The following is a 21,652-nucleotide window of genomic DNA, read 5'->3' on the forward strand; positions in this document are numbered from 1 at the left end:
AAATTAGCTTCTTGGTCACGGAGCCACTGCTCTACAAGCTTCCTCATCGTCAGAAAATCTGTCACTACAGCAAATCGGTTCCTCGAGAGCCTGGACACCGACGTCTGTGATCGATGTCAGTGGCATTCATTCCTGATCGTCATCCATGTCTGTGTGTCCTTGGTCAGCTTCTTGGCACCGTTTCACTGTGGCTGGACGCAATAATGCATTTGATCCACACACCGCCAGAACTCCATTGTGAATCTGTGTGCAATTAGGAAGTTTTTCCGCAAGAATTGCGCTGTCGTGCATACGTCATTTTTGGAGTACGTTACCGGTCGCCGCGTCATTTCACTTCCGTAGTGCCATGTACTTGTTACCGTACCGCAGTAGAACTATGTCTGCAGGGAACCCGGAACATACGTTCTCTTCTTACAATGCATCACTCTTGCTGCGCACTCTTAACAGTGAAACAACATGTATAGTTTACTCTTTAAAGTCCCCTCGTAATAAGAAAAGAACACAAACAGATCCCTGAGTTAGAGAATATCAGGAAACATTTCGGAAAATGAGATCATGTACAGAACAAACCCGAAACGTTAAAATCAGCCTCCGAATACCCAAAATTAAACAAACAGTAATCCTACATTCATGTTGATTTAAAAAAAAATATATGAACCTGCAGAAACACTGTTTAACCTACATCAGGAATTCCAAATTGACTAAAGAACAAAGAAATAAACCAGTTAACTCTGTCCAACACAACATCAAAGTTATATTCTTAAGAGAGCCCCGAATCTTTCGAAACAGAAACAGGGCAGGACGATAAGATGGATTTCATCATTACTGTTCAATTTTTTGTGGATAAAATTGGAAATGAAGAACATGCAAAATAAAGGTATAAATATTGGCAATCTTCTCAAACTAATATTCATTATCAAGCATTTGTTGATGAGGTTGCAGTCCTCTCCAATAACAGACCAGAAGCAGTCTAATCTGTAGAAGAACGCGATGAAATAGAGGCAAAAACTGGGTTCCAAATTTCACGTGATAAAACCCAATACATGGAAGATATCGGATAAAGATTCAACAGCCTTCTTTTAAGTGGCATAGGATGGCCCATGTGCCCCCAACAACTCGCCTGATTGTGTCATGCTGTCCAGGAGGGGCACTGTGGATGCTGATCCTAGGGTCCCATACGTTTGTTTCACATGGCTGTGACCCCTGTGAGTGACAGGCCCAACCACCGCACATTTGCGTTCCCACAATAACTTGTTGGCACCAGAAGCTGAAGCTTTGAGTATATAAATCAGTCATGGAATAACTTAAGAAAATTACTAGTAGCTGAAGAGGAATTTTATTCTATAATTATGTTCCTCAACAGCGGCTGTTCACCGGATCAAACATTTCATTAAATGCTGCAGTTACTGAATTTTCTGTAGAATGTCAGGTGGCTTGTTCCAGAGAGAGAAAGCACCCATGGAGAATTATTTTGCGGCTTTTCTGTGGAAGAGTAGAGTTATAACACTAAATAAGTGCGTTCTGAAGTTGTAGTTTGCTTCCTGATATGTGTATAGCTGAAAGCCAATGATATAGGTAGGGAAAATGGTTATGTAACTTCTCTGATTGCAACAATCCTAACTGGTTTAAGGAAACACTGACATGGTTCACGATGACAAGAAGTGGCACAAAATTACGCTACTTCTAGATATTTTCTCTGAATTTCTCTTAGCCACTGCAGGGCAGAAACTGACTGTGGCTTTTGCACTTTCAGGTGGCTGGTCTTTCGGCACACAGAAGTTTAAGTCGATGTCAGAGACTCGCTACACGCGCCAGACGTTCATCTATAGCGCCATCCCCTACCTGCGAAAGCACGACTTCGACGGACTCGATATGGACTGGGAGTACCCCAAGGGTACCGACGACAAGAAGAACTTCGTGCTGCTCCTCAAAGGTGAGTACAATAATACAGAGAGTGTCCGTACTGAATATTAATGCGGAAGAAAGCACAATGCAAGCCACAGTATGGTGCACGGTGGAGTGTACCTTGTACCACTACTAGCCTTTTCCTTTCCTATTCCAGTCACAAATGGAGCGAGAGGAAACAGGCTGTCTATATATCTTCTTATGTATATGAGAATTTATACTTTTTTGATTCATACAGTTTTATGACTAACGCTGCGCGTCCCACAGAGCGGTCACGTCTGATCTTTCACGATAGGTTCTCTCTGACAAAACAAGGATTCGGAAACTGAGTGTAGACTAATTTACGTGTAGACCTATTTCTATCAACAGGTGTAATAAGACAGTTGTACTTTTTAAAATGAAATTATGTACTTACAGCGTGTTTTCAGACCTCTTGAAACCAAGAGAATCCTCATGTAACGAGTTTCACGGCTTGCAATGAATATTTATCCAGAAATAGTCCTGTACTGTTAACCGAGTATACTTTAACCGTCGTAGCTACTTTGACCATTCACACATCAAAAGCTTTGCAGCTCTCTGCTGTGTCTCAGTCGAGCGTTTAGTATATACTGTTTGGTGCCGATTTTCTTGCGCAGCTACTGGCGAACATGTTGTGACTTGCAATTGTGTATGAAAAATTGCGTTAAAACCAGGTTGTGCAAAACCCAGCGATATCATTTAATTACAAAGCCATCGGTGTTTCCAATTATATTATGTATGTTACTCTATTAATTCTCGAAACATACGACTGTTTTTTGTTTACATGTATATATCTGCTGCCATATTACGATTTCTGCCATGTGCATGATCTTTCGGTTTCGGAGTTACTTTGAACAAAGGTCATTCCTACCCCAGGATTACAAATATGTAATGTATCAAACAGTGTTCATTCCAATGACACAGATGTATTAAGGAATATAAACATTAAACCTGAAAGGTCCGCAGCTCGTGGTCGTGCGGTAGCGTTCTCGCTTCCCGGGTTCGATTCCCGGCGGGGTCAGGGATTTTCTCTGCCTCGTGATGACTGGGTGTTGTGCTGTCCTTAGGTTAGTTAGGTTTAAGTAGTTCTAAGTTCTAGGAGACTGGTGACCATAGATGTTAAGTCCCATAGTGCTCAGAGCCATTTGAACCATTAACACTGAGTATACAGAAGAAGGCTCATTTGTAACTGTTAATATGCATACAACTAAGAAAAATAAATGTCAGTCACATATTTCTCAAACTGCAGACCATTGTAGTTCAGATAGTGATTCAGATACAACGTATAATGTCAAATACCTTCAGAAACAACAAATGAAGTTAGTTTGACGACAAGTGCCAGAGACTGACTCGCTAAACGAAGAACAGATAACGTTAGTTCCAGCTGCATCGGATTTTTTGAAACGAGCATTCAGGTTTAAGACGGGTGAAACTGAACGTATTATGCATAACTAAATTTGGAGCTAGGTACGTGGTACTCCATCCTAGTACTTTTCATTATATTAATAATTTTGATGATGGATCACACTGTTTGATTTATATATTGTACTAGAACTTAAAAACCGGTCATGATAATCGCATTTGTGTCTGAAATCGGCCAAAGTATACCTGGTTTGTGGTATTGTTGAAAATGTGTGGGTCATATAATCGAAAAACAGTAAAGCAGAGACTGAGTGTAGAATGGTGCCTCACAACTGAAGACCGGAAATATTAGGTTGTCAGGAGGAGTTGGACCAGTGAGGTCCCAAGCTCATCTTGTTGTCAGATTCTTGTCATGGATATGTACAGAATAGTACGTTTAGAGAACATAGTACAATATACCGGGTGATCAAAAAGTCAGTATAAATTTGAAAACTGAATAAATCACGGAGTAATGTAGATAGAGAGGTACAAATTGACACACTTGCTTGGAATGACATGGGGTTTTATTAAAACCGAAAAAACGTTTAAAAAATGTTCGACAGATGGCGCTTCATCTGATCTGAATAGCAATAATTAGCATAACAAAGTAAGATGATGTTATTTACAGGAAATGCTCAGTATGTCCACCATCATTCCTCAACAATAGCCGTAGTCGAGTAATAATGTTGTGAACAGTACTGTAAAGCATGTCCGGAGTTATGGTGAGGTCGATCACGATACACTTGCGACTTCTGGTAACCCCAAAGCCAATAATCGTACGGACTGAGTTCTGGGGACCAGGGAGGCCAAGCATGACGAAAGTGGCGGCTGAGCACACGATCATCACCAAACGACGCGCGCAAGAGATCTTTCACGCGTCTAGCAATACTCTGCTTTTTTTGTTCTAATAAAACCCCATGTCATTCCAAGCATGTGTGTCAATTTTTACCTCTCTATCTACAATATTCCGTGGTTTATTAAGTTTTCAAATTTGTACAGACTTTTTGATCACCCGGTACTTTCACACAGTCGCAATTCGCTGTTACGTGTTGAGAAGTAAAACGTGGGCGTTGGTGGTGTCGGCAGAGCTGCGCGAGGCGTTCGAGGCGGAGGCCCAGGAGGTGAAGCAGTCACGCCTGCTGCTGTCCGCCGCCGTGCCCGTGGGTCCGGACAACGTACGTGGAGGCTACGACGTGCCCGCCGTTGCCAGGTAAACACCAAACACTAAACACACTCACTCATTCACCCGCCCTGTCCCACCATCCTCTGACCTGTCTCTTCTCTCAGTGTAGTCAAGTGTCACTATGAAAATGGTGGTACTCGGTAGTAACTAACTGTGTGTCCCTGCTGTTCGTCATACAGGTGCGCACATACGCTGTCTTGTTCCTAGATAAAAGAGCTTAAGAATCAATACTGAAAGCCTTCCGAGTTCTGTGGTCGCGGTCCGGAAGACTTTTCCGCTCCTAGCGTTTCGCTTATGCGCTGCACATCTTCAGAGGTGCTCCTGATTCAGCTAAGTCTAGAAAACTGATGCGTCGGACGTCGGGGGCTACAGAAATACCGTGAAAAAAAGGGGTGTGTAGAAGTTTACACGTGATTAGTAGAGATAACTCTTGTCAGAGATAAACCTTAACTATCGATTTTCGTCAGTCAAAGGTTAAACATATTTACTAATTCTTATACATTCCTGACATCGTCATTCTGGAGGCGATCTGTAGTGTATGGTAAAGGAAGAAAACTTCACAAGTCAAAATCGCTAACAGGGCATTTTATTGGATGACCGGTTTCGACAGAGCTATGCTGCATAAGATCAGATGATGGCAGCATAGATCTGTCAATACCGCTCATCCAATAAAATGGTTTTTCAGCGATATTGGTTTGAGAAGTTTTCTTCATTTACCGTTTATCAATTCTATTGAGCTGTTATCCATCAAGCACTACGTTCCGTGAACCACACCCGAAGAAAAGTCACCAGCTTCTGAGACATCGGGTCGTGACAGCCTTCATTCTACAATACAGAAAGTAATGTTTTTTCTTTGCGACTTCAGCTTCAGAAGTGGCAGAAGAACGTAACATAACTCATTATATTTCTGGAAAGAAATTAAATTTCCTTCATTGGATGTTTATTGTGTCAATTTTTCTTTCATTTTGCGTACTACGATGGGATTAACGGGTTTAAAACTTTTCCTGAAAAATGGCTACACCGGCGAAACGTCGTAGTGTACGCAACAAAAATAAAACGTGTATAGAATACAGGCGATGCGAAAAAGAATTTTATTTTAAAAACTGTATCATGGCTGCGGACGCCATTGCGGTTAAAATACTAGCTTAAAAACGTACACTGTGACTTGTTAATGTACGAAACGTTGCCTACAGCAATTGCAGGTAATTTGCAGATAAAATTCCTTTTACAGCTTTAAGCCTACAATTTAGTCAATGATTAATTCCAAAAGTTCTGTGTGTCAAGCTAGAGACTTGGTGGTTCACACTGGCAATATACAGCACGTATATGAAAGAAAAAGTGCACCACATTGGTTTGATGACTTTCGTCTTGTTGATATGCTGGCCAAGCTCGTAGTATGAATTAATTGTAAATGTCCTGCGGTTCTCATGTATCCAATATAAGATCATTAAACGAACACTAAACAAAGTTAAAGCTACATGTTGTCACACAAAACTAACATAATCTATATTTCATTAGCATACCAATATTGTCTTAATATTTTGCTTGTCTAACTGTCTTTTTGCTTACACTGTTTTGAAGCATGTCCTGCTTTGGGTCTCAGGCTTTCTTCTTTACTTTACTCCTTGATAGTCTGACATTCAGCAAGCTCCGACTATCTTCCTGATACTGGAACGTCATTGGTTAGAGTTATTCTTATCATACATTAGTACTCTCTCTCTGAAACTCTGATCGGTCGCGAAATGAAAACCGCAGTGAAAATTAGAAATGTTTTGCAGCAGATACCTTCCAGATACTTCTGTACGTTGTCACCACTCTGACTTAGGCAATTGTCGTAGCGTGGTACCAGTTTCCCAAAACCCTCGCCATAAAACAACACCGACTGTGCTATCCACCAATTCTTTACGATGGTCTGCAGCTCGTTGTCTGCGCCAAAATTTTGTCTTCATCGCAAGCGGTTTTTGTGATCAGAGATGAAAATCAGCGGGAAACATGTTGGAACCATCATGGGTGACGATACATACCCATCGAGCGTTTTCATTGGCCCTGCAGTGTGCGACCGAGAATTGCTGTGAAGGAAATTCATGACAATTACGTTGCGTGTGGTGCATGAAATCAGGAGAAATCACTCAGCAGGCACTTGATGGGAGACACTATTTTCTAGGCATCTTTACGTGGGCACTGCCTGTTCAGAATTGAAAACAGCGACGTCGCACAGTCGATGGGTATACAAGAGACAGCCCAACACAGCTGCGAAAAGTTTCATCGGAATTTCACTGTGATTTTCATTTCGCGACCGCCCAGACCTTACTTTCAGAATAACCCTCATATACAGGATAATTCAACTGGTCCTCTACCTATGAGTTTTATGCAACCTGCAACGCCAGCAAAAACCACACACGAAATTTTCACGTTCTATCGCCCGCTATGTGCGATCTATTAGTCCTGAAGAAAAAATAAACGGAACATTTTTTGTAATAAAATTAATGTTGTCATATTCTGGGCTGGGATACGTTTCCGCTGTAGGCCACGGTTTTCGGGGTACTCGAAAAAAAAGCGTTTGAGTATCACTTTTGTATATTTTTCTTGAATATTTTAAAAACTATAGCCTCCAGCGTAAATGTATCCTAGAGGAAAATTTAGCTACATTAAATTTCCTGCAGAAATATCCTGTTCATTTTTTCTGTAGGACTACTAGGTTGTGCATAGCGGGGCGAAAGGATGAAACTCGTGCACATGGTTTTTGAAGGAGTTGCAGGTTGCATAAAACCCATAGGCAGGGGCAGCTGAATCACGATGTATACACAAAATGCGTAGGCATTCACACATTTCTTTCATTTTCCAACTCTAATGTTCTGTGGTCACATAAACATTGAGCAATGAGACATTTAAAACTCAGAAACCCATACCCATGGCAGAACACAATACCCGCTACCTTCTATTTTTGTCGCAGCGTCTCTACCTCATCACTACAGATTTAGAACTCTTCAGTGTCCTGGACGACTTAGTGTATTTTTGTGGACTCTTTGAGATCGGCTGGAGAGTGACCCGGTGTGGTTGGACCGCAGCTACCTGGACTTCATCAACCTGATGGCGTACGACTTCCACGGCAAGTGGGAGCGCGAGACGGGCCACAACGCGCCGCTGTACGCGCCCTCCTCCGACTCGGAGTGGCGCAAGCAGCTGAGCGTCGACCACGCGGCCAACATGTGGGTGAAGCTGGGCGCGCCCAAGGAGAAGCTGGTCATCGGGATGCCCACGTACGGCCGCACCTTCACCCTCAGCAACCCCAGCAACTTCAAGGTCAACGCGCCTGCCAGCGGCGGCGGCAAGGCCGGCGACTTCACCAAGGAGGGAGGCTTCCTCGCCTACTACGAGGTACGTCCAGCACACTATGTCGTCACCAGGCGACGTCCGGCCATAACTGCGGGTTCTTTGCTCTGGGACGAGGCTCATCAAACTAGAACACATGAAATATTATAATTACATAAATGAATGAAAGATTTACTCCTTCAAACAGTAATGCTGGAGAATTTACTACAGCTGTCACTGACTAGCAAAGCATCACTAATTCACTTGCTAACAAACTGTTTTCTTGCTGTACAAAATGCAACTTTAACTAAAGTACATTTCATCAGAAACCTTTGCAACTTGTTGGTCCTACACTATGATGAGGACTTCTTCAGATGAGGTCACGAACTGGGAGGAGAGCCCTTCCGTATTGACGTCCGGTACGAGAGCGCTGCTGAGCTGAGTGGGGTGGGGGGCACGGTCTTCAGGAATATATGAAGATGTTACCTTTTCTTTCGGACATGTCCATACCATCTTCATATAGATAAGGCTTTACGGCCATTTATCTTCTTCAGTACGTAAGCACTAACTTTGCCCGAACTCTTACAGGAATCGGTAGATTGACTGCCGCGAGTAATGAGTGTAGTTGGCAGGGGCACTACGAATGTGGTGTGTGGACAGTAAATTGGAAGTGTGGGTCTCACGGGGAGTGTGCCAGTGATATGGCCCTGAAGTCGCACTGTCCTCTGTGTCCCCGGTGGCTCAGTCGTGTACATGTCCACCATGCACAAGCAGTGGCACGGGGGCACCTCCCTTACGCGCAGCTTGCTGGAAATTCTTGTGCCCGCGACCGTAACACCATCAGTACCAGTCGGACACATCAAGCACCATCTGACGCACATTTATGATTTCATCGTCGACTTCAGTTATGCTCACACACACTTACCGACCACGCGTTCTCCTCGACCTAAAGATTTTTACACCCCACTCCTTCGTTCCATATCCAGCAACAATATCGAACTGCCATGTAAGCAGGAGATCCCGGCTTCGAGTCCCGGTCGGGGCACACATTTTCATCTGTCCCCGTTGATATATATCAACGCACGTCAGCAGCTGAAGGTATTAATATATAATTCTAATATGAAAGTTTGGGTCGTCCGGGAAGCGCGCACGAATAGCAGAAGTCGTAAAGGCGGCTGCTCGAGAGAAGCAGGAAATCCGGTTTCGAGTCCCGGTCTGGCACAAATCTTGATATGTCACTAATAGGCAGTGTCGCTATGTCCAAAAGATATTAGAGTTCAACGAATTTATTTCGGATTAATTTCGGACGCCTGTCAGTCGTCATTGATGTCTGTTCCTCCAAACATGAAAGTAAATAGTATATCGAATTCTTAGTCACCCGTACTGCGTTTAGTAACTGATCACAAAGGTCTCCTTCTCACCGCTTTCGAAATACATGTCTTCAGAAAAACGCACGGGGAGTGATCGGGACTGTATGGACGATTTTTAATGGCTTCCCGGCGAAACTTCTGCAGCGTACGCGGAAGAATATTGACAACTTGTGGGTGGGCACACGAGACATTCGCGGTATTGACTTGCTTCGGATGAAGAAGTGCACGCCTGGCTACGATCATGGTTCCGTTGACGGCGTTGGCAGTCTTGTCTCACAGTGGAATAAATACATTAACTGCTATGGCGATTACTCTTGAAATAACTTTACTTTTTTCATGTCTTCACTATTTACTGATCCGTTATTCAGTTGATATAACGTATAATAATCATCACGCCCAACGGTTGAGTACGTAGCATAGTCCTCGGTTACACTTGCGATTTTGGGTGTTTTCTCTTCTTTCTACGCTTGTATAGTCCGTTTGTACCCGACAACAGACTCAAATTACGAGTTTTCAGAGTTAGACTCGCGAGTCGATTGTCCGAGCGTACGGAGACGGCGGGTTCGGAGATGATGCCGTAGGACTCAATGGCAAGTATAAAGCGAATATACACAGCTCGTTTCTCATCCTTTCTACGTATCCATCCAACAAATACGATTTTTACTATGGGAGCATGAATCAGTGACGGAAAAAGTGGTTTATCCGTGCCTTCAGTACTCAGAGGATAGATAATTTACCGAGCACTTGAAGCTGTCTTGGCACCGCAACCAAGTGTATCAGCCACGCCCCTAGTAACAGTGCACTTGGAATATTCATGTTCTCAACTGCTCGACTGAATGTATTCGGTCCACTGCTGTGCCAGGCTAGCCGTAACCGACAGGCTCTTAATTTTATTTCGATTTCTCGAGAGAGTGTGTATTAAAGATTGTATCTCCAGTTCGACGTACGGTCGTAAGCGCTCACGTCTATTTCATTTTCCCTCGTAACTGGGAAAGGAAGCTCGTAACACGCAGAGAAAAGAAGTGAATTCATCCGCGAGGACCAATAAGAACGGTATATAAAATATAGGTGGCAAATGAGTGGCTGTAGAAAGCGGCCGAAACATCCGGCCGGCCCAGCGCCGGCTTTCCTGCTGGGCTGACACTCTGGCATTATTCACAGCGGCCGTCCTAATTGGAAGCAGGGAGGGACACGCCCGCTGCACACTGTGATCCTGCGCGCCGCTCCGCGGTCCATTTCTCCGAGCGCCCAGGCGATTGTTCGCGATCGCTTCTCGGCCCTGCGCGGCCCGGCTCGCCTCAGCTGCGGCAGAAGGACACGTCAATGGCTTTCACATTCTTCCAGCCTGACACGTTCAGCTTCCTTGTATCAAACACGGAGCCAGCGCGGCCAGCCAGTTTGTCTATACCGGCATTCGTTCTGCAACATTTACAAGAGGGCGGTCTGGAAAGTAGCCACGTCGCTGTAAATAAAAACCTAGCGGGGAAAAATTTTTTATTACTCTCTAAGACGAAAAAAGAAATGACACACGGCGAACTAATTTTCATAAAGTGAAGGAAATCGGTAGATATATCGTACTTGTACAGACTAATAGAAGACTACAGTCACACAAAAATCAGATCATTTATTCTCCACCTCCGGCGCTTATGCAAGAAAATATTCGGCTTAGCATTAATTGACAGAGTTGTTGGATGTGTTCCTGAGGAATACCGTGCCAAATTGTCTTGAAATGAAAATGAAGTGCGGCTAGGGCCTCCCGTCGGGTAGACCGGTCTCCTGGTGCAAGTCTTTTTAGCTGACGCCCCTGCGCGCGACTTGGGCGTCGATGGGGATGAGACGATGATGAAGACAACACAACACCCAGTCCCCGAGCGGAGAAAATCCCTGATCCACCCGGGAATCGAACCCGAGGCTCTTTGCATGACATCCTGTCGCGCTGACCACTCAGCTACCGATGCGGACCCCAGATCCTGTTCGACTGGTGCGTTAAATCATAAGAATCCCGAGTTGGGTGGTGGACCCTACCCATAATGCTCCAAACGTTGTCAGTTGGAGAGAGATCCCGCGACCTCGCTGACAACGTAGGATTTGGCAAGGACGAACATAAGTGGTAGAAACTCTGAGCACTGTGTGTGTGGTCACTATATTGCTGAATATAAGCCGAGGGTGGCTTGCCATGAAGGGCAACAAAACGGGACGTAGAGCATCTAGGGTGCCGCGGATGACAACCGAAGGGGTCCTGCCATGAAAAGAAATGGCACCGCACACCATCACTCCTGGCTGTCAAGCCGGATGGCGGGCGACAGTCGTCAGGTTAGTAGCGCTCGCTGTCTCAGGAGCCTTCGTTGGTCTCCGGGACTCTGATAGAAGAGGGTTCATCAGTGAAAGTAATTCTACTCCACTCAATGAGATTCCAAGCCGAAGACCTGTCTGGAGACTCCCCAGACAGCAGTGGGGTACCAACCTATCACCTGCCAGACAACCAGGAATGATGGTCTGGGGTGTCATTTCATTTCATAGCACGACCTTTGGTTACCATCCGTGCCACCATTACAGCAGAGCGCTACGTCGACGATATTATGCGCCCCCTTTCATTGTCCTTCATTGCAAGCCATCATACGCTTATCTTTGGCAAGATAATGCCCACCCGCACACGAAGAGTGTTTCTACTTTTCTGTATAATTGACAAACCGTACGTTAGCCAGCGAGGTCGCCGGATCTCTCCCAAATTCAGAACGTTTGGAGCATTATGGGCCAGTCCCTGCAACGAGCTCGGGATTTTGAGAATCTAACACACTAGTAGAACAAAATTTGGCGTGGTACCTCTCAGGAGGACATCCAACAACTCTCTCAATCAATGCTAAGCCGAATAACTGCATGCATGTGGGCCTACGCGTTACAGACCTGCTCAAGTTCCGAAGCTCCTTCTCTTAAACAAATCAAACAATTTCTCTGAAATTTATTCATTTGTTTGTCTGTACACCTATGTCACATCTACCGATTTCACTCCCATTCGGATAATTTGTTCTTGGTGCGTCGTGTTTTGTCCTTAGAGTATACATACACCTTGAAATTACAGCTACAGCTTTTTGGTATTTTTCAACATAGCAACATAGTCAAAATTTAACTTGAACCATTTGACACAGCATTTCACTGATTTGCAAATTGCTTCTTCATAAAATTGTGCAGCCTGTGGACGTAGTCAGTGCTCCACAGCATTTTGTAATTCGTCGTTCTCATCGAGATCCTTCTACTCACGCCACTTCTCCGCGTGAGCGAGGGGATGAAAATGACTTAGTGCCAACTACAGGGGTTGATCAAAAACGTCCTATTCGAACTGCTTCAAAATCTCTTAGAGTTTTTCGGGCAGTGCGAAGACGAGTGCTGTCATACAGATACGCAACACAGAATTTCAGCATCGTTTGCTTTTAATGGCTCGGTTAAGTTTTCTTCAGAGTTTCACAGTAGACATCTGAAGTGATTCTCATCGTGTTAGCCCTGTGTTTAGCCATATTTGTAATTTTTCCTTTAGAAATGGTCAGTTTCCTCAACGATTAAAGTACTCAGTAATAAAGCCGCTTTATAAAAAGGGAGAAAGGGATAATGTAGACAGTTTTAGACCTATTTCTATGCCATCAGTGTTTGCTAAAGTTATTCAGAAGTCTGAGTGTGTAAGGATAATTGATCGTTTTATATCACATGATTTACTATCAAATGTACAGTTCGGCTTTAGAAGTTGTTCAACAACTGAAAACGCTATATTCGCTTTTCTCTGTGAGCTACTAGATGGGTTAAACAAAAGGTTTCGAACGCTAGGCATCTGTTTTGATTTAACTAAGCCGTTTCATTGTGTTGGTTACAAAATATTGCTCCAGTAGTTGGACCACTACGGAATACAGGGAATAGCTCACAATTGGTTCACGTTTTACTTTAACAGCAGACAGCGAATATTCACTATTCACAGTGCTGAGAATGGCTGTGATGTGGGGTCTGAGCGGGGTACGGTCGAGTGGGGGTTGTCCCAGGGATCAGTGTTGGGTCACTGCTGTTCCTTATTTATATAAATGATATGCCCTCTAGTATTATGGGTAACTATAAAATATTTCTGTTTGCTGGTGACACTAGTTTGGTAGTAAAGGACGTTGTGTGCAACACTGGCTCGGTTTCAGATAAACAGTTCATGACATAAGTTCATGGCTTGTAGAAAATAAACTAACGCTGAATCACGATAAGACTCAGTTTCTACAGTTTCTAACACACAAGTGAACAAAACCCGACGTTTTAATTTCATAGAATGGGCATATAATTAGTGAAACTGAACAGTTCAAATTTCTAGGTGTTCAGACCGATAGTAAACTGTCGTGGAAAGCCCACGTTCAGGATCATGCTTAAAGACTTAATGCTGCCATTTTTATTATCCGAACGGTATGTAAAGTGAATGATCGTTCGACACGAAAATTAGTCTACTTTGGTTATTTTCATTTGCTTATGACGTATTGCATTATAATTTGGTGTAACTCTTCCCATTCTAAAAGGGTATTTTTCGCTCAGAAACGGGTGGTTCGGGCAATAAGTGATGTACGTTCACGAACCTCTTGCCAACCCCTGTTCAGGAGTCTGGTTATTTTGACATTGGTCTCTCAATATATATATATATATATATATATTCCTTACTGTCATTTCTTGTTAACAATATCAGCTTATTCCAAAGAATTAGCAGCTTTCACTCAGTTAATACTCGACAGAAATCAAACCTGCATTTGGGTCGAACTTACTTAACTCTTGTGCAGAAAGGTGTGCAGTACACTGCTGCATCTATTTTCAATAAGCTACCACTAGAATCCAAAAATATTAGCAGTAATCCACGCGATTTCAAATCGAAACTGAAGAGTTTCCTCATGGGTCACTGCTTCTACTCTGTCGAGGAATTCCTTGAAAAATTAAGCTGATTCTTGTTGTATTGTCGACTGGGTTTACTTAAACTTATGGCTTGACTTCTTTCGGGTACATAAACATTTTATTTTTATCTGATATAACTTTTATATTGTAATTTCATGTACCGACACGTTCCATGACCTTTTAGATTTGTTCCTCAATTTCGTCCTACGGAACTTGACGTGTAAATAAATAAATAAATAAAATATTTTTTGGATTCCATCTTTTTGAATGACACTCTTACTCTGAAATTTTGTATTTATGGGGATCCACAGCCTCCAGATGCTTGATAAACGTAAATATGGTTCGTAGTAGGCTATAACGTGAGTTTTATTTAATCGTGCGATTAGCTAATTTGACTACTTGTCATTGTCAAGCATTTATAAAACCAACATGGAGAAACACTACATTGTCTGTCAGATTAGCTAATCGTACGATTAAATAAAAATTGCAGTCTACTACGGACCATATTTACGTACTCTGATCTGCGGATGGCGGCTGATGATTGTAGGCTGTGTCTAAATTTCCAGCTTCGTGGAAATGGAGTGAATAAGGAAGATGGACCAGTCCTGTGGATTGTCCTAGGAGTATACAGGGATATTACAAATGATTGAAGCGATTTCATAAATTCACTGTAGCTCCATTCATTGACATATGGTCACGACACACTACAGATACGTAGAAAAACTCATAAAGTTTTGTTCGGCTGAAGCCGCACTTCAGGTTTCTGCCGCCAGAGCGCTCGAGAGCGCAGTGAGACAAAATGGCGACAGGAGCCGAGAAAGCGTATGTCGTGCTTGAAATGCACTCACATCAGTCAGTCATAACAGTGCAACGACACTTCAGGACGAAGTTCAACAAAGATCCACCAACTGCTAACTCCATTCGGCGATGGTATGCGCAGTTTAAAGCTTGTGGATGCCTCTGTAAGGGGAAATCAACGGGTCGGCCTGCAGTGAGCAACGAAACGGTAGAACGCGTGCGGGCAAGTTTCACGCGTAGCCCGCGGAAGTCGACGAATAAAGCAAGCAGGGAGCTAAAGGTACCACAGCCGACGGTTTGGAAAATCTTACGGAAAAGGCTAAAGCAGAAGCCTTACCGTTTACAATTGCTACAAGCCCTGACACCCGATGACAAAGTCAAACGCTTTGAATTTTCGGCACGGTTGCAACAGCTCATGGAAGAGGATGCGTTCAGTGCGAAACTTGTTTTCAGTGATGAAGCAACATTTTTTTTCTTAATGGTGAAGTGAACAGACACAATGTGCGAATCTGGGCGGTAGAGAATCCTCACGCATTCGTGCAGCAAATTCGCAATTCACCAAAAGTTAACGTGTTTTGTGCAGTCTCACGGTTTAAAGTTTACGGCCCCTTTTTCTTCTGCGAAAAAAACGTTACAGGACACGTGTATCTGGACATCCTGGAAAATTGGCTGATGCCACAACTGGAGACTGACAGCGCCGACTTCATCTTTCAACAGGATGGTGCTCCACCGCAATTCCATCATGATGTTCGGCATTTCTTAAACAGGAGATTGGAAAACCCATGGATCGGTCGTGATGGAGATCATGATCAGCAATTCATGTCACGGCCTCCACGCTCTCCCGACTTAACCCCATGCGATTTCTTTCTGTGGGGTTATGTGAAAGATTCAGTGTTTAAACCTCCTCTACCAAGAAACGTGTCAGAACTGCGAGCTCGCATCAACGATGCTTTCTAACTCATTGATGGGGACATGCTGCGCCGAGTGTGGGAGGAACTTGATTATCGGCTCGATGTCTGCCGAATCACTAAAGGGGCACATATCGAACATTTGTGAATGCCTAAAAAAACTTTTTGAGTTTTTGTATGTGTGTGCAAAGCATTGTGAAAATATCTCAAATAATAAAGTTATTGTTACCCTGTACAGTACACATATTCCATGACTCAGCGTTTAAATAAGTAACGCATGCTTGCAGGTGTGTGATATGCTGAAGAAAGGAGCGACGTACATCTGGGACGATGAGATGAAGGTGCCGTACGCCGTGATGGGAGACCAGTGGGTCGGCTTCGACGACGAGCGCTCCATCCGCCACAAGATGAAGTGGCTCAAGGAGGGCGGCTACGGCGGCGCCATGGTGTGGACCGTCGACATGGACGACTTCACGGGCACCGTGTGCGGCGGCGGCGTCAAGTACCCCCTCATCGGCGCCATCAGGTATGTGGTAAACAACCTCAGTCCAAACTATACTCCCCCCCTCACTTTGGCTACCGTTCCTCTACTGTTACGTTCTGGGTAGCTGCTGAGGCAGATTATTGCACCTCCTGGTAGAAATAAATACCCCGGACCAAGAATTATTCATCACTAGGAGACCTCAAGCTATTACTTTGTAGCGTCGCCTCTAGGCTACATACTGGCTTCAGTTTGGCGAGGAAGGATGTCCGTAAGATTCTTCAGATACTCCATACCCAGGTGAAGTCCAACATTAATGGATAGATGCCATAGCGCTACTAACTTGCGAGGATGTCGGCTGCTATGCCTCATCTGCTTTTCCAAATAGTCCTAGACGTTAATGTACATGGTATGCAATACATGTTCCGACCATTAAATTAAAGAGACGCTCCATCCAGCAAAAGACAGCCTCGGTCTCGGTGTTCCTGAAATTTATAAAATTTCACGTGAATGTGGCAGCAGTCGCATTGGTCAGTTAGTAATAACGACTTCAGAACGCTGCACGGAGAACCGACATCGCACCAAAAACATCACGATTTCGACAAATATGTTGTTGGCGATCACATCATTTTGAACAAACGTTTATATCCGATGAAACGGAAATGTTATTTCCATTCATCTACCTACGGGTAGTCTGTCATAAAAGAAACAGTGAAAATTAGAGCGTATAACAGCAACGTTAACCGGGTAAGCGGCTACACCTGTAACAGTGCATGAAAATGTGCGCTTGATGCCGCTCGATGCTGAAAGGCAACAGAGAAATAAACTATCATCCACTGTCCAATGAAATCAACATTGTTACCGATGTTCCTCCGTCATAGAGACCTGGTAGCATATCGAAGTTCAGCGACTTCATGACGTCTTCTTGGCGTAATATCAGGAGTATAAGAGGATTAAATAAAAAGTATTACTGTGGTCCTGATGACCTCAGGCACTGTGAACTTCGAGGAGCGTGTCGAATGCTTCGTGCAGCCACCAGATGCACGTGTCGAGTCGCTGCTCTAGCTGGCTCTCAGTTTGATCCTGTACTTAACTTCCACCTCCATCCCTCATCCATAACTGGCAGGGGAAAATATTAAATTCCGAGAAAATTACATTTCAGTATTACTTCAAATATCGTCTGTGTGGAAATGAGAAAGGCAAATTCTGGAATGGATCAGTACGCTCCATTTATTTTCGAAGAAAATGTTATAACAAACACGTAGTCAAGAAGATATGAGCGACTCAGACGTTAGGTCGGCAGCTTCTTTTTTTTTCAGTTTTATCGTGGCGAAATCTCTCATGTCCTTCGTTTCATGACAGGATCTCCATGATACAAATTTACTCAGAAGTATAACAAAAAGTGTGATGCGAGAAATTTGGAAAAAGGCAGTGATCTTGGGGCAAATATTTGGAGACAGATTTTATGGCTATTCTCGAATGTAAAATCTACTGAACCTGTGTTGAGTCCTGCTCATAAACAGTATTGTAGCTCTCAAACTCTTCTACACGCGGGTAAAAGCTGCACAGAGAAACTCATACATCTTTTCATGTACTTGTGTTCACATACATCTATCACAACTTCTGTGTACATGTTGCTTAGTGCTCCATTGATGAAGTTCAGTGGAAGACGTGAGCTGCATAATCAGACTGCCTATTCCACCCTAACGCCAGTTGCTACCGTTCGAATTGCAATGTCAAATTCAATTGATAATTCTGATTTTAAGTGTTTTTAAGGCCTAGCAACTAATCTTTCGAATTTTCTATTGGCTCCAATTCATTCCTCTATTTCTTCGGTCGAAGAAATTTATAAGAAACATTCGGGAAAGAGCTTCGTGAAAAGGCTACCCTGTGATATAAATTCTCGATAGTCAGTTCTGTAATCCGAGAAATTTGATTTCCTTAAACAAGAATTTAAGAATAGCAACGTGAATCTAAGAACACCAATGAGGTAAGCTTCATAGCCCACGACATCGAGAATTTCATTTGTCAGCAATTTTACTTCCCACGTCGTGATGGACAGAGCGTTACCACTTATCAGTGAATGGCATATTCTGCGTTCTTAGATTCACAAAAATCTACACGAAAGGAATAATTCAATGCACCACACTATGAGAATCACTGAGGTCTCGCCGTCATATCGCAAACAGTCTGTAAGTAGATACATACATCTCTAATTTTTGCCTTTTAGCATTGATTGGGGTCAGAAAAATCACCGTTTGCTGCCCAACCGACATAGATATCAACAGAAGCGGAGGATTTACTCAGAGGAGGATAGGTGAAAAGTTGTCCCCGTAGCCTTCCAGAAGGAATAACCTGAATATTCGCCTGAAATGATTTAGGGAAGACGTGAAAGTCCCAGAGGTTTGAACATCGCGGTTACCTTACAATATTCGCCACGATTGTGTCAATACAGTCGGCCCCTTTTCTGAAAATGAGAAAGGATTTTCTCAAAAAGTACAAATGAAAAACTGTAGATTCTAGAGCAGCGTGGTGGAAACTTAAGTCTGTGCAATAGGGGATTAACGAAGGGGAAATTAACTTTTAATTGTGTTCAATAGGACGTGACGTATTCAGATAATGTCCATGAACCAAAGAGGCAATTTCTGTAGTAGAGAGTCTCGAGGTTAACATAGTTTGAGTATGAAACTTCCAATGTGAGATGAAACGACGAGTAAAGCTGGAAGTCTCTGAACTGTTTTTTCAGAGAATTATTAACAATAAGGGAACACGTGAAGTAGGAAATAATGGTGTTAAAGGATGTGACATAATAAATCTGTGGTACATCGGTACCAAAACAAAAAATGAGAAGGCGCATGGGTTGGCATTAGCCCCTTATTCCAGGGGATAATGATCCAAATCTTTGTTCATACTTGCTAACTGAAGTGTTTCTTAGTTTCTCAAAATTAAGTCGACTAAATATCCGGACAATACCTTTAAAAATGCCACATTTGCTATCCCCTCCTTTCTTCCTCTGAAATAATTATGGCATCGTTGGGAAACATAACCTATAACGCTCCTATATAACAGAGGATTGGTTAAGGGATGGTAACATTCTAGGACATATAGGAATAGAGAACATGGTAAGAGAAGGCCAAAAGGAAAGACAGAAACAAACACTGAAACGTGCGAAACAGGTTATCGATGGCAAACAAAACTGAAGTGGGTTGTACAGGCCAGGAGGAAAATAAGACGACATGTAATCAGTCGAAAATCTGATATTAGTAAAGCGGACGAGAAGGAAATCAGAGTTGTGCAACGCAACACGCTTCGTGTATGATAGCTGCAGACGTGCCACCTGCGTAACCGGCCCTGTTGCATATCCGCTGAACTGAACTGGTCATACCGGCGCAATGCTAGGCAGCGATTCTGATTGCGCGGCGTGATAAGGAAGTCGGGAAATATTGCAGACCAATTACGCTTAATTAACGTATTCCGCGGCGAGTGAAAGCAATATCGACCCGGAGCGTGCAGGCAGCGTGACATCACAGGCATAATTGCGCGCGTGACCGACGCCAGTCAGCCAGCACCGTTGCAGGCGCCGGCTGGTAGTGGCTAGCGATCGTGACGTCATCAGAATACTCCGCCGAAAAGCTCCCTCCTCGTGAACAAAGAAAGAATCTGTGGGGCACATCCGCTTCGCTTCACAGGGCCGGCTGCAAGATCGTCTCACCAGCGAAGCCTTGAGTGCTGAGATTGCATGTACTTACTACACTGTAACTGCTCGCGGAGAAAAATTTGTTCAGAGTTCCGCTCGCACATTTAAAATTAAAATTTTAGTAATTTTCTTAAAACTTGGAGGAATATTTTATTTATTCATTTATCTATTAGTACTGTCAAGATTAGTGCCATCAAGCTCTCACTTGTACCTGACTAGGTATTTTACATCTACGTCTACAAATATACTCCGTAACCCACTGTACGGTCTTAGCAGGAGGTACCACTTACCTTTACTATTCCTTTTCTTTCCGGTTCCAACCGTAAGTGGAGCGAGGAAGAACGACTGCATACGGGGTGGTCCATTGATCGTGACCGGGCCAAATATCTCACGAAATAAGCATCAAACGAAAAAACTACAAAGAACGAAACTTGTCTAGCTTGAAGGGGGAAACCAGATGGCGCTATGGTTGGCCCGCTAGATGGCGCTGCCATAGGTCAAACGGATATCAACTGCGTTTTTTTAAATAGGAACTCCCATTTCTTATTGCATATTCGTGTAGCACGTAAAGAAATATGAATGTTTTAGTTGGACCACTTTATTCACTTTGTGATAGATGGTGCTGCAATAGTCACAAACATATGGCTCACAATTTTAGACGAACAGTTGGTGACAGGTAGGTTTTTTAAATTAAAATACAGAACGTAGGTACGTTTGAACGTTTTATTTCGGTTGTTTCAGTGTGATACATGCACCTCTGTGAACTTACCATTTCTGAGAACGCATGCTGTTACAGCGCGATTACCTGTAAATACCACATTAATGCAATAAATGCTCAAAATGATGTCCGTCAACCTCAATGCATTTGGCAATACGTGTAACGACGTTCCTCCCAACAGCGAGTAGTTCGCCTTCCGTAATGTTCGCACATGCATTTATAATGCGCAGACGCATGTTGTCAGGCGTTGTCGGTGAATCACGATAGCAAATATCCTTCAACTTTCCCCACAGAAAGAAATCCGGGGACGTCAGATCCGGTGAACGTGCGGGCCATGGTATGGTGCTTCGACGACCAATCCACCTGTCATGAAATATGCTATTCAATACCGCTTCAACCGCACGCGAGCTATGTGCCGGATATCCATCATATTGGAAGTACATCGCCATTCTGTCGTGCAGTGAAACGTCCTGTAGTAAAATCGGTAGAACATTACGAAGGGAATCAGCATAAATTACACCATTTAGATTGCCATCGATAAAATGGGGCCAATTATCGTTCGTCCCATAATGCCGCACCATACACCATTCCGCCAAGGTCGCTGATGTTCCACTTGTCGCCGCCATCGTGGATTTTCCGTTGCGCAATAGTGCATATTATGCCAGTTTACGTTACCGCTGTTGGTGAATGACGCTTCGTCGCTAAATAGAACGCGTGCAAAAAATCTGTCATCATCCCGTAATTACTCTTGTGTCCAGTGACAAAACTGTACACGACGTTCAGAGTTGTTGCCATGCAATTCCTGGTGCATAAAAATATGGTACGGGTGCAGTCGATGTTGATGTAGCATTCTCAACACCGACGTTTTTCAGATTCCCGATTCTCGCGCAATTTGTCTGCTACTGATGCGTGGATTAGCCGCGCCAGCAGTTAAAACACCTGCTTGGACATCATCATTTGTT

The 21,652-nt window shown here is 43.6% G+C and overlaps 1 protein-coding gene across 1 annotated transcript in view; it reads left to right on the plus strand.

Moving 5' to 3' along the window:
* Positions 1-21,652, plus strand: part of LOC126162753 (probable chitinase 10) — a 375,310-nt gene that overhangs the window by 254,305 nt on the left and 99,353 nt on the right. Inside the window, exons 5-8 of the mRNA XM_049919434.1 lie at positions 1,754-1,933; positions 4,411-4,534; positions 7,576-7,885; positions 16,082-16,320. Coding sequence (XP_049775391.1) covers positions 1,754-1,933; positions 4,411-4,534; positions 7,576-7,885; positions 16,082-16,320 — 853 coding nt within the window. The remainder of the gene's footprint in view (positions 1-1,753; positions 1,934-4,410; positions 4,535-7,575; positions 7,886-16,081; positions 16,321-21,652) is intronic.

The sequence above is a fragment of the Schistocerca cancellata genome, chromosome 2 (genome assembly GCF_023864275.1).
Source record: "Schistocerca cancellata isolate TAMUIC-IGC-003103 chromosome 2, iqSchCanc2.1, whole genome shotgun sequence".
Classification (NCBI taxonomy): domain Eukaryota; kingdom Metazoa; phylum Arthropoda; class Insecta; order Orthoptera; family Acrididae; genus Schistocerca; species Schistocerca cancellata.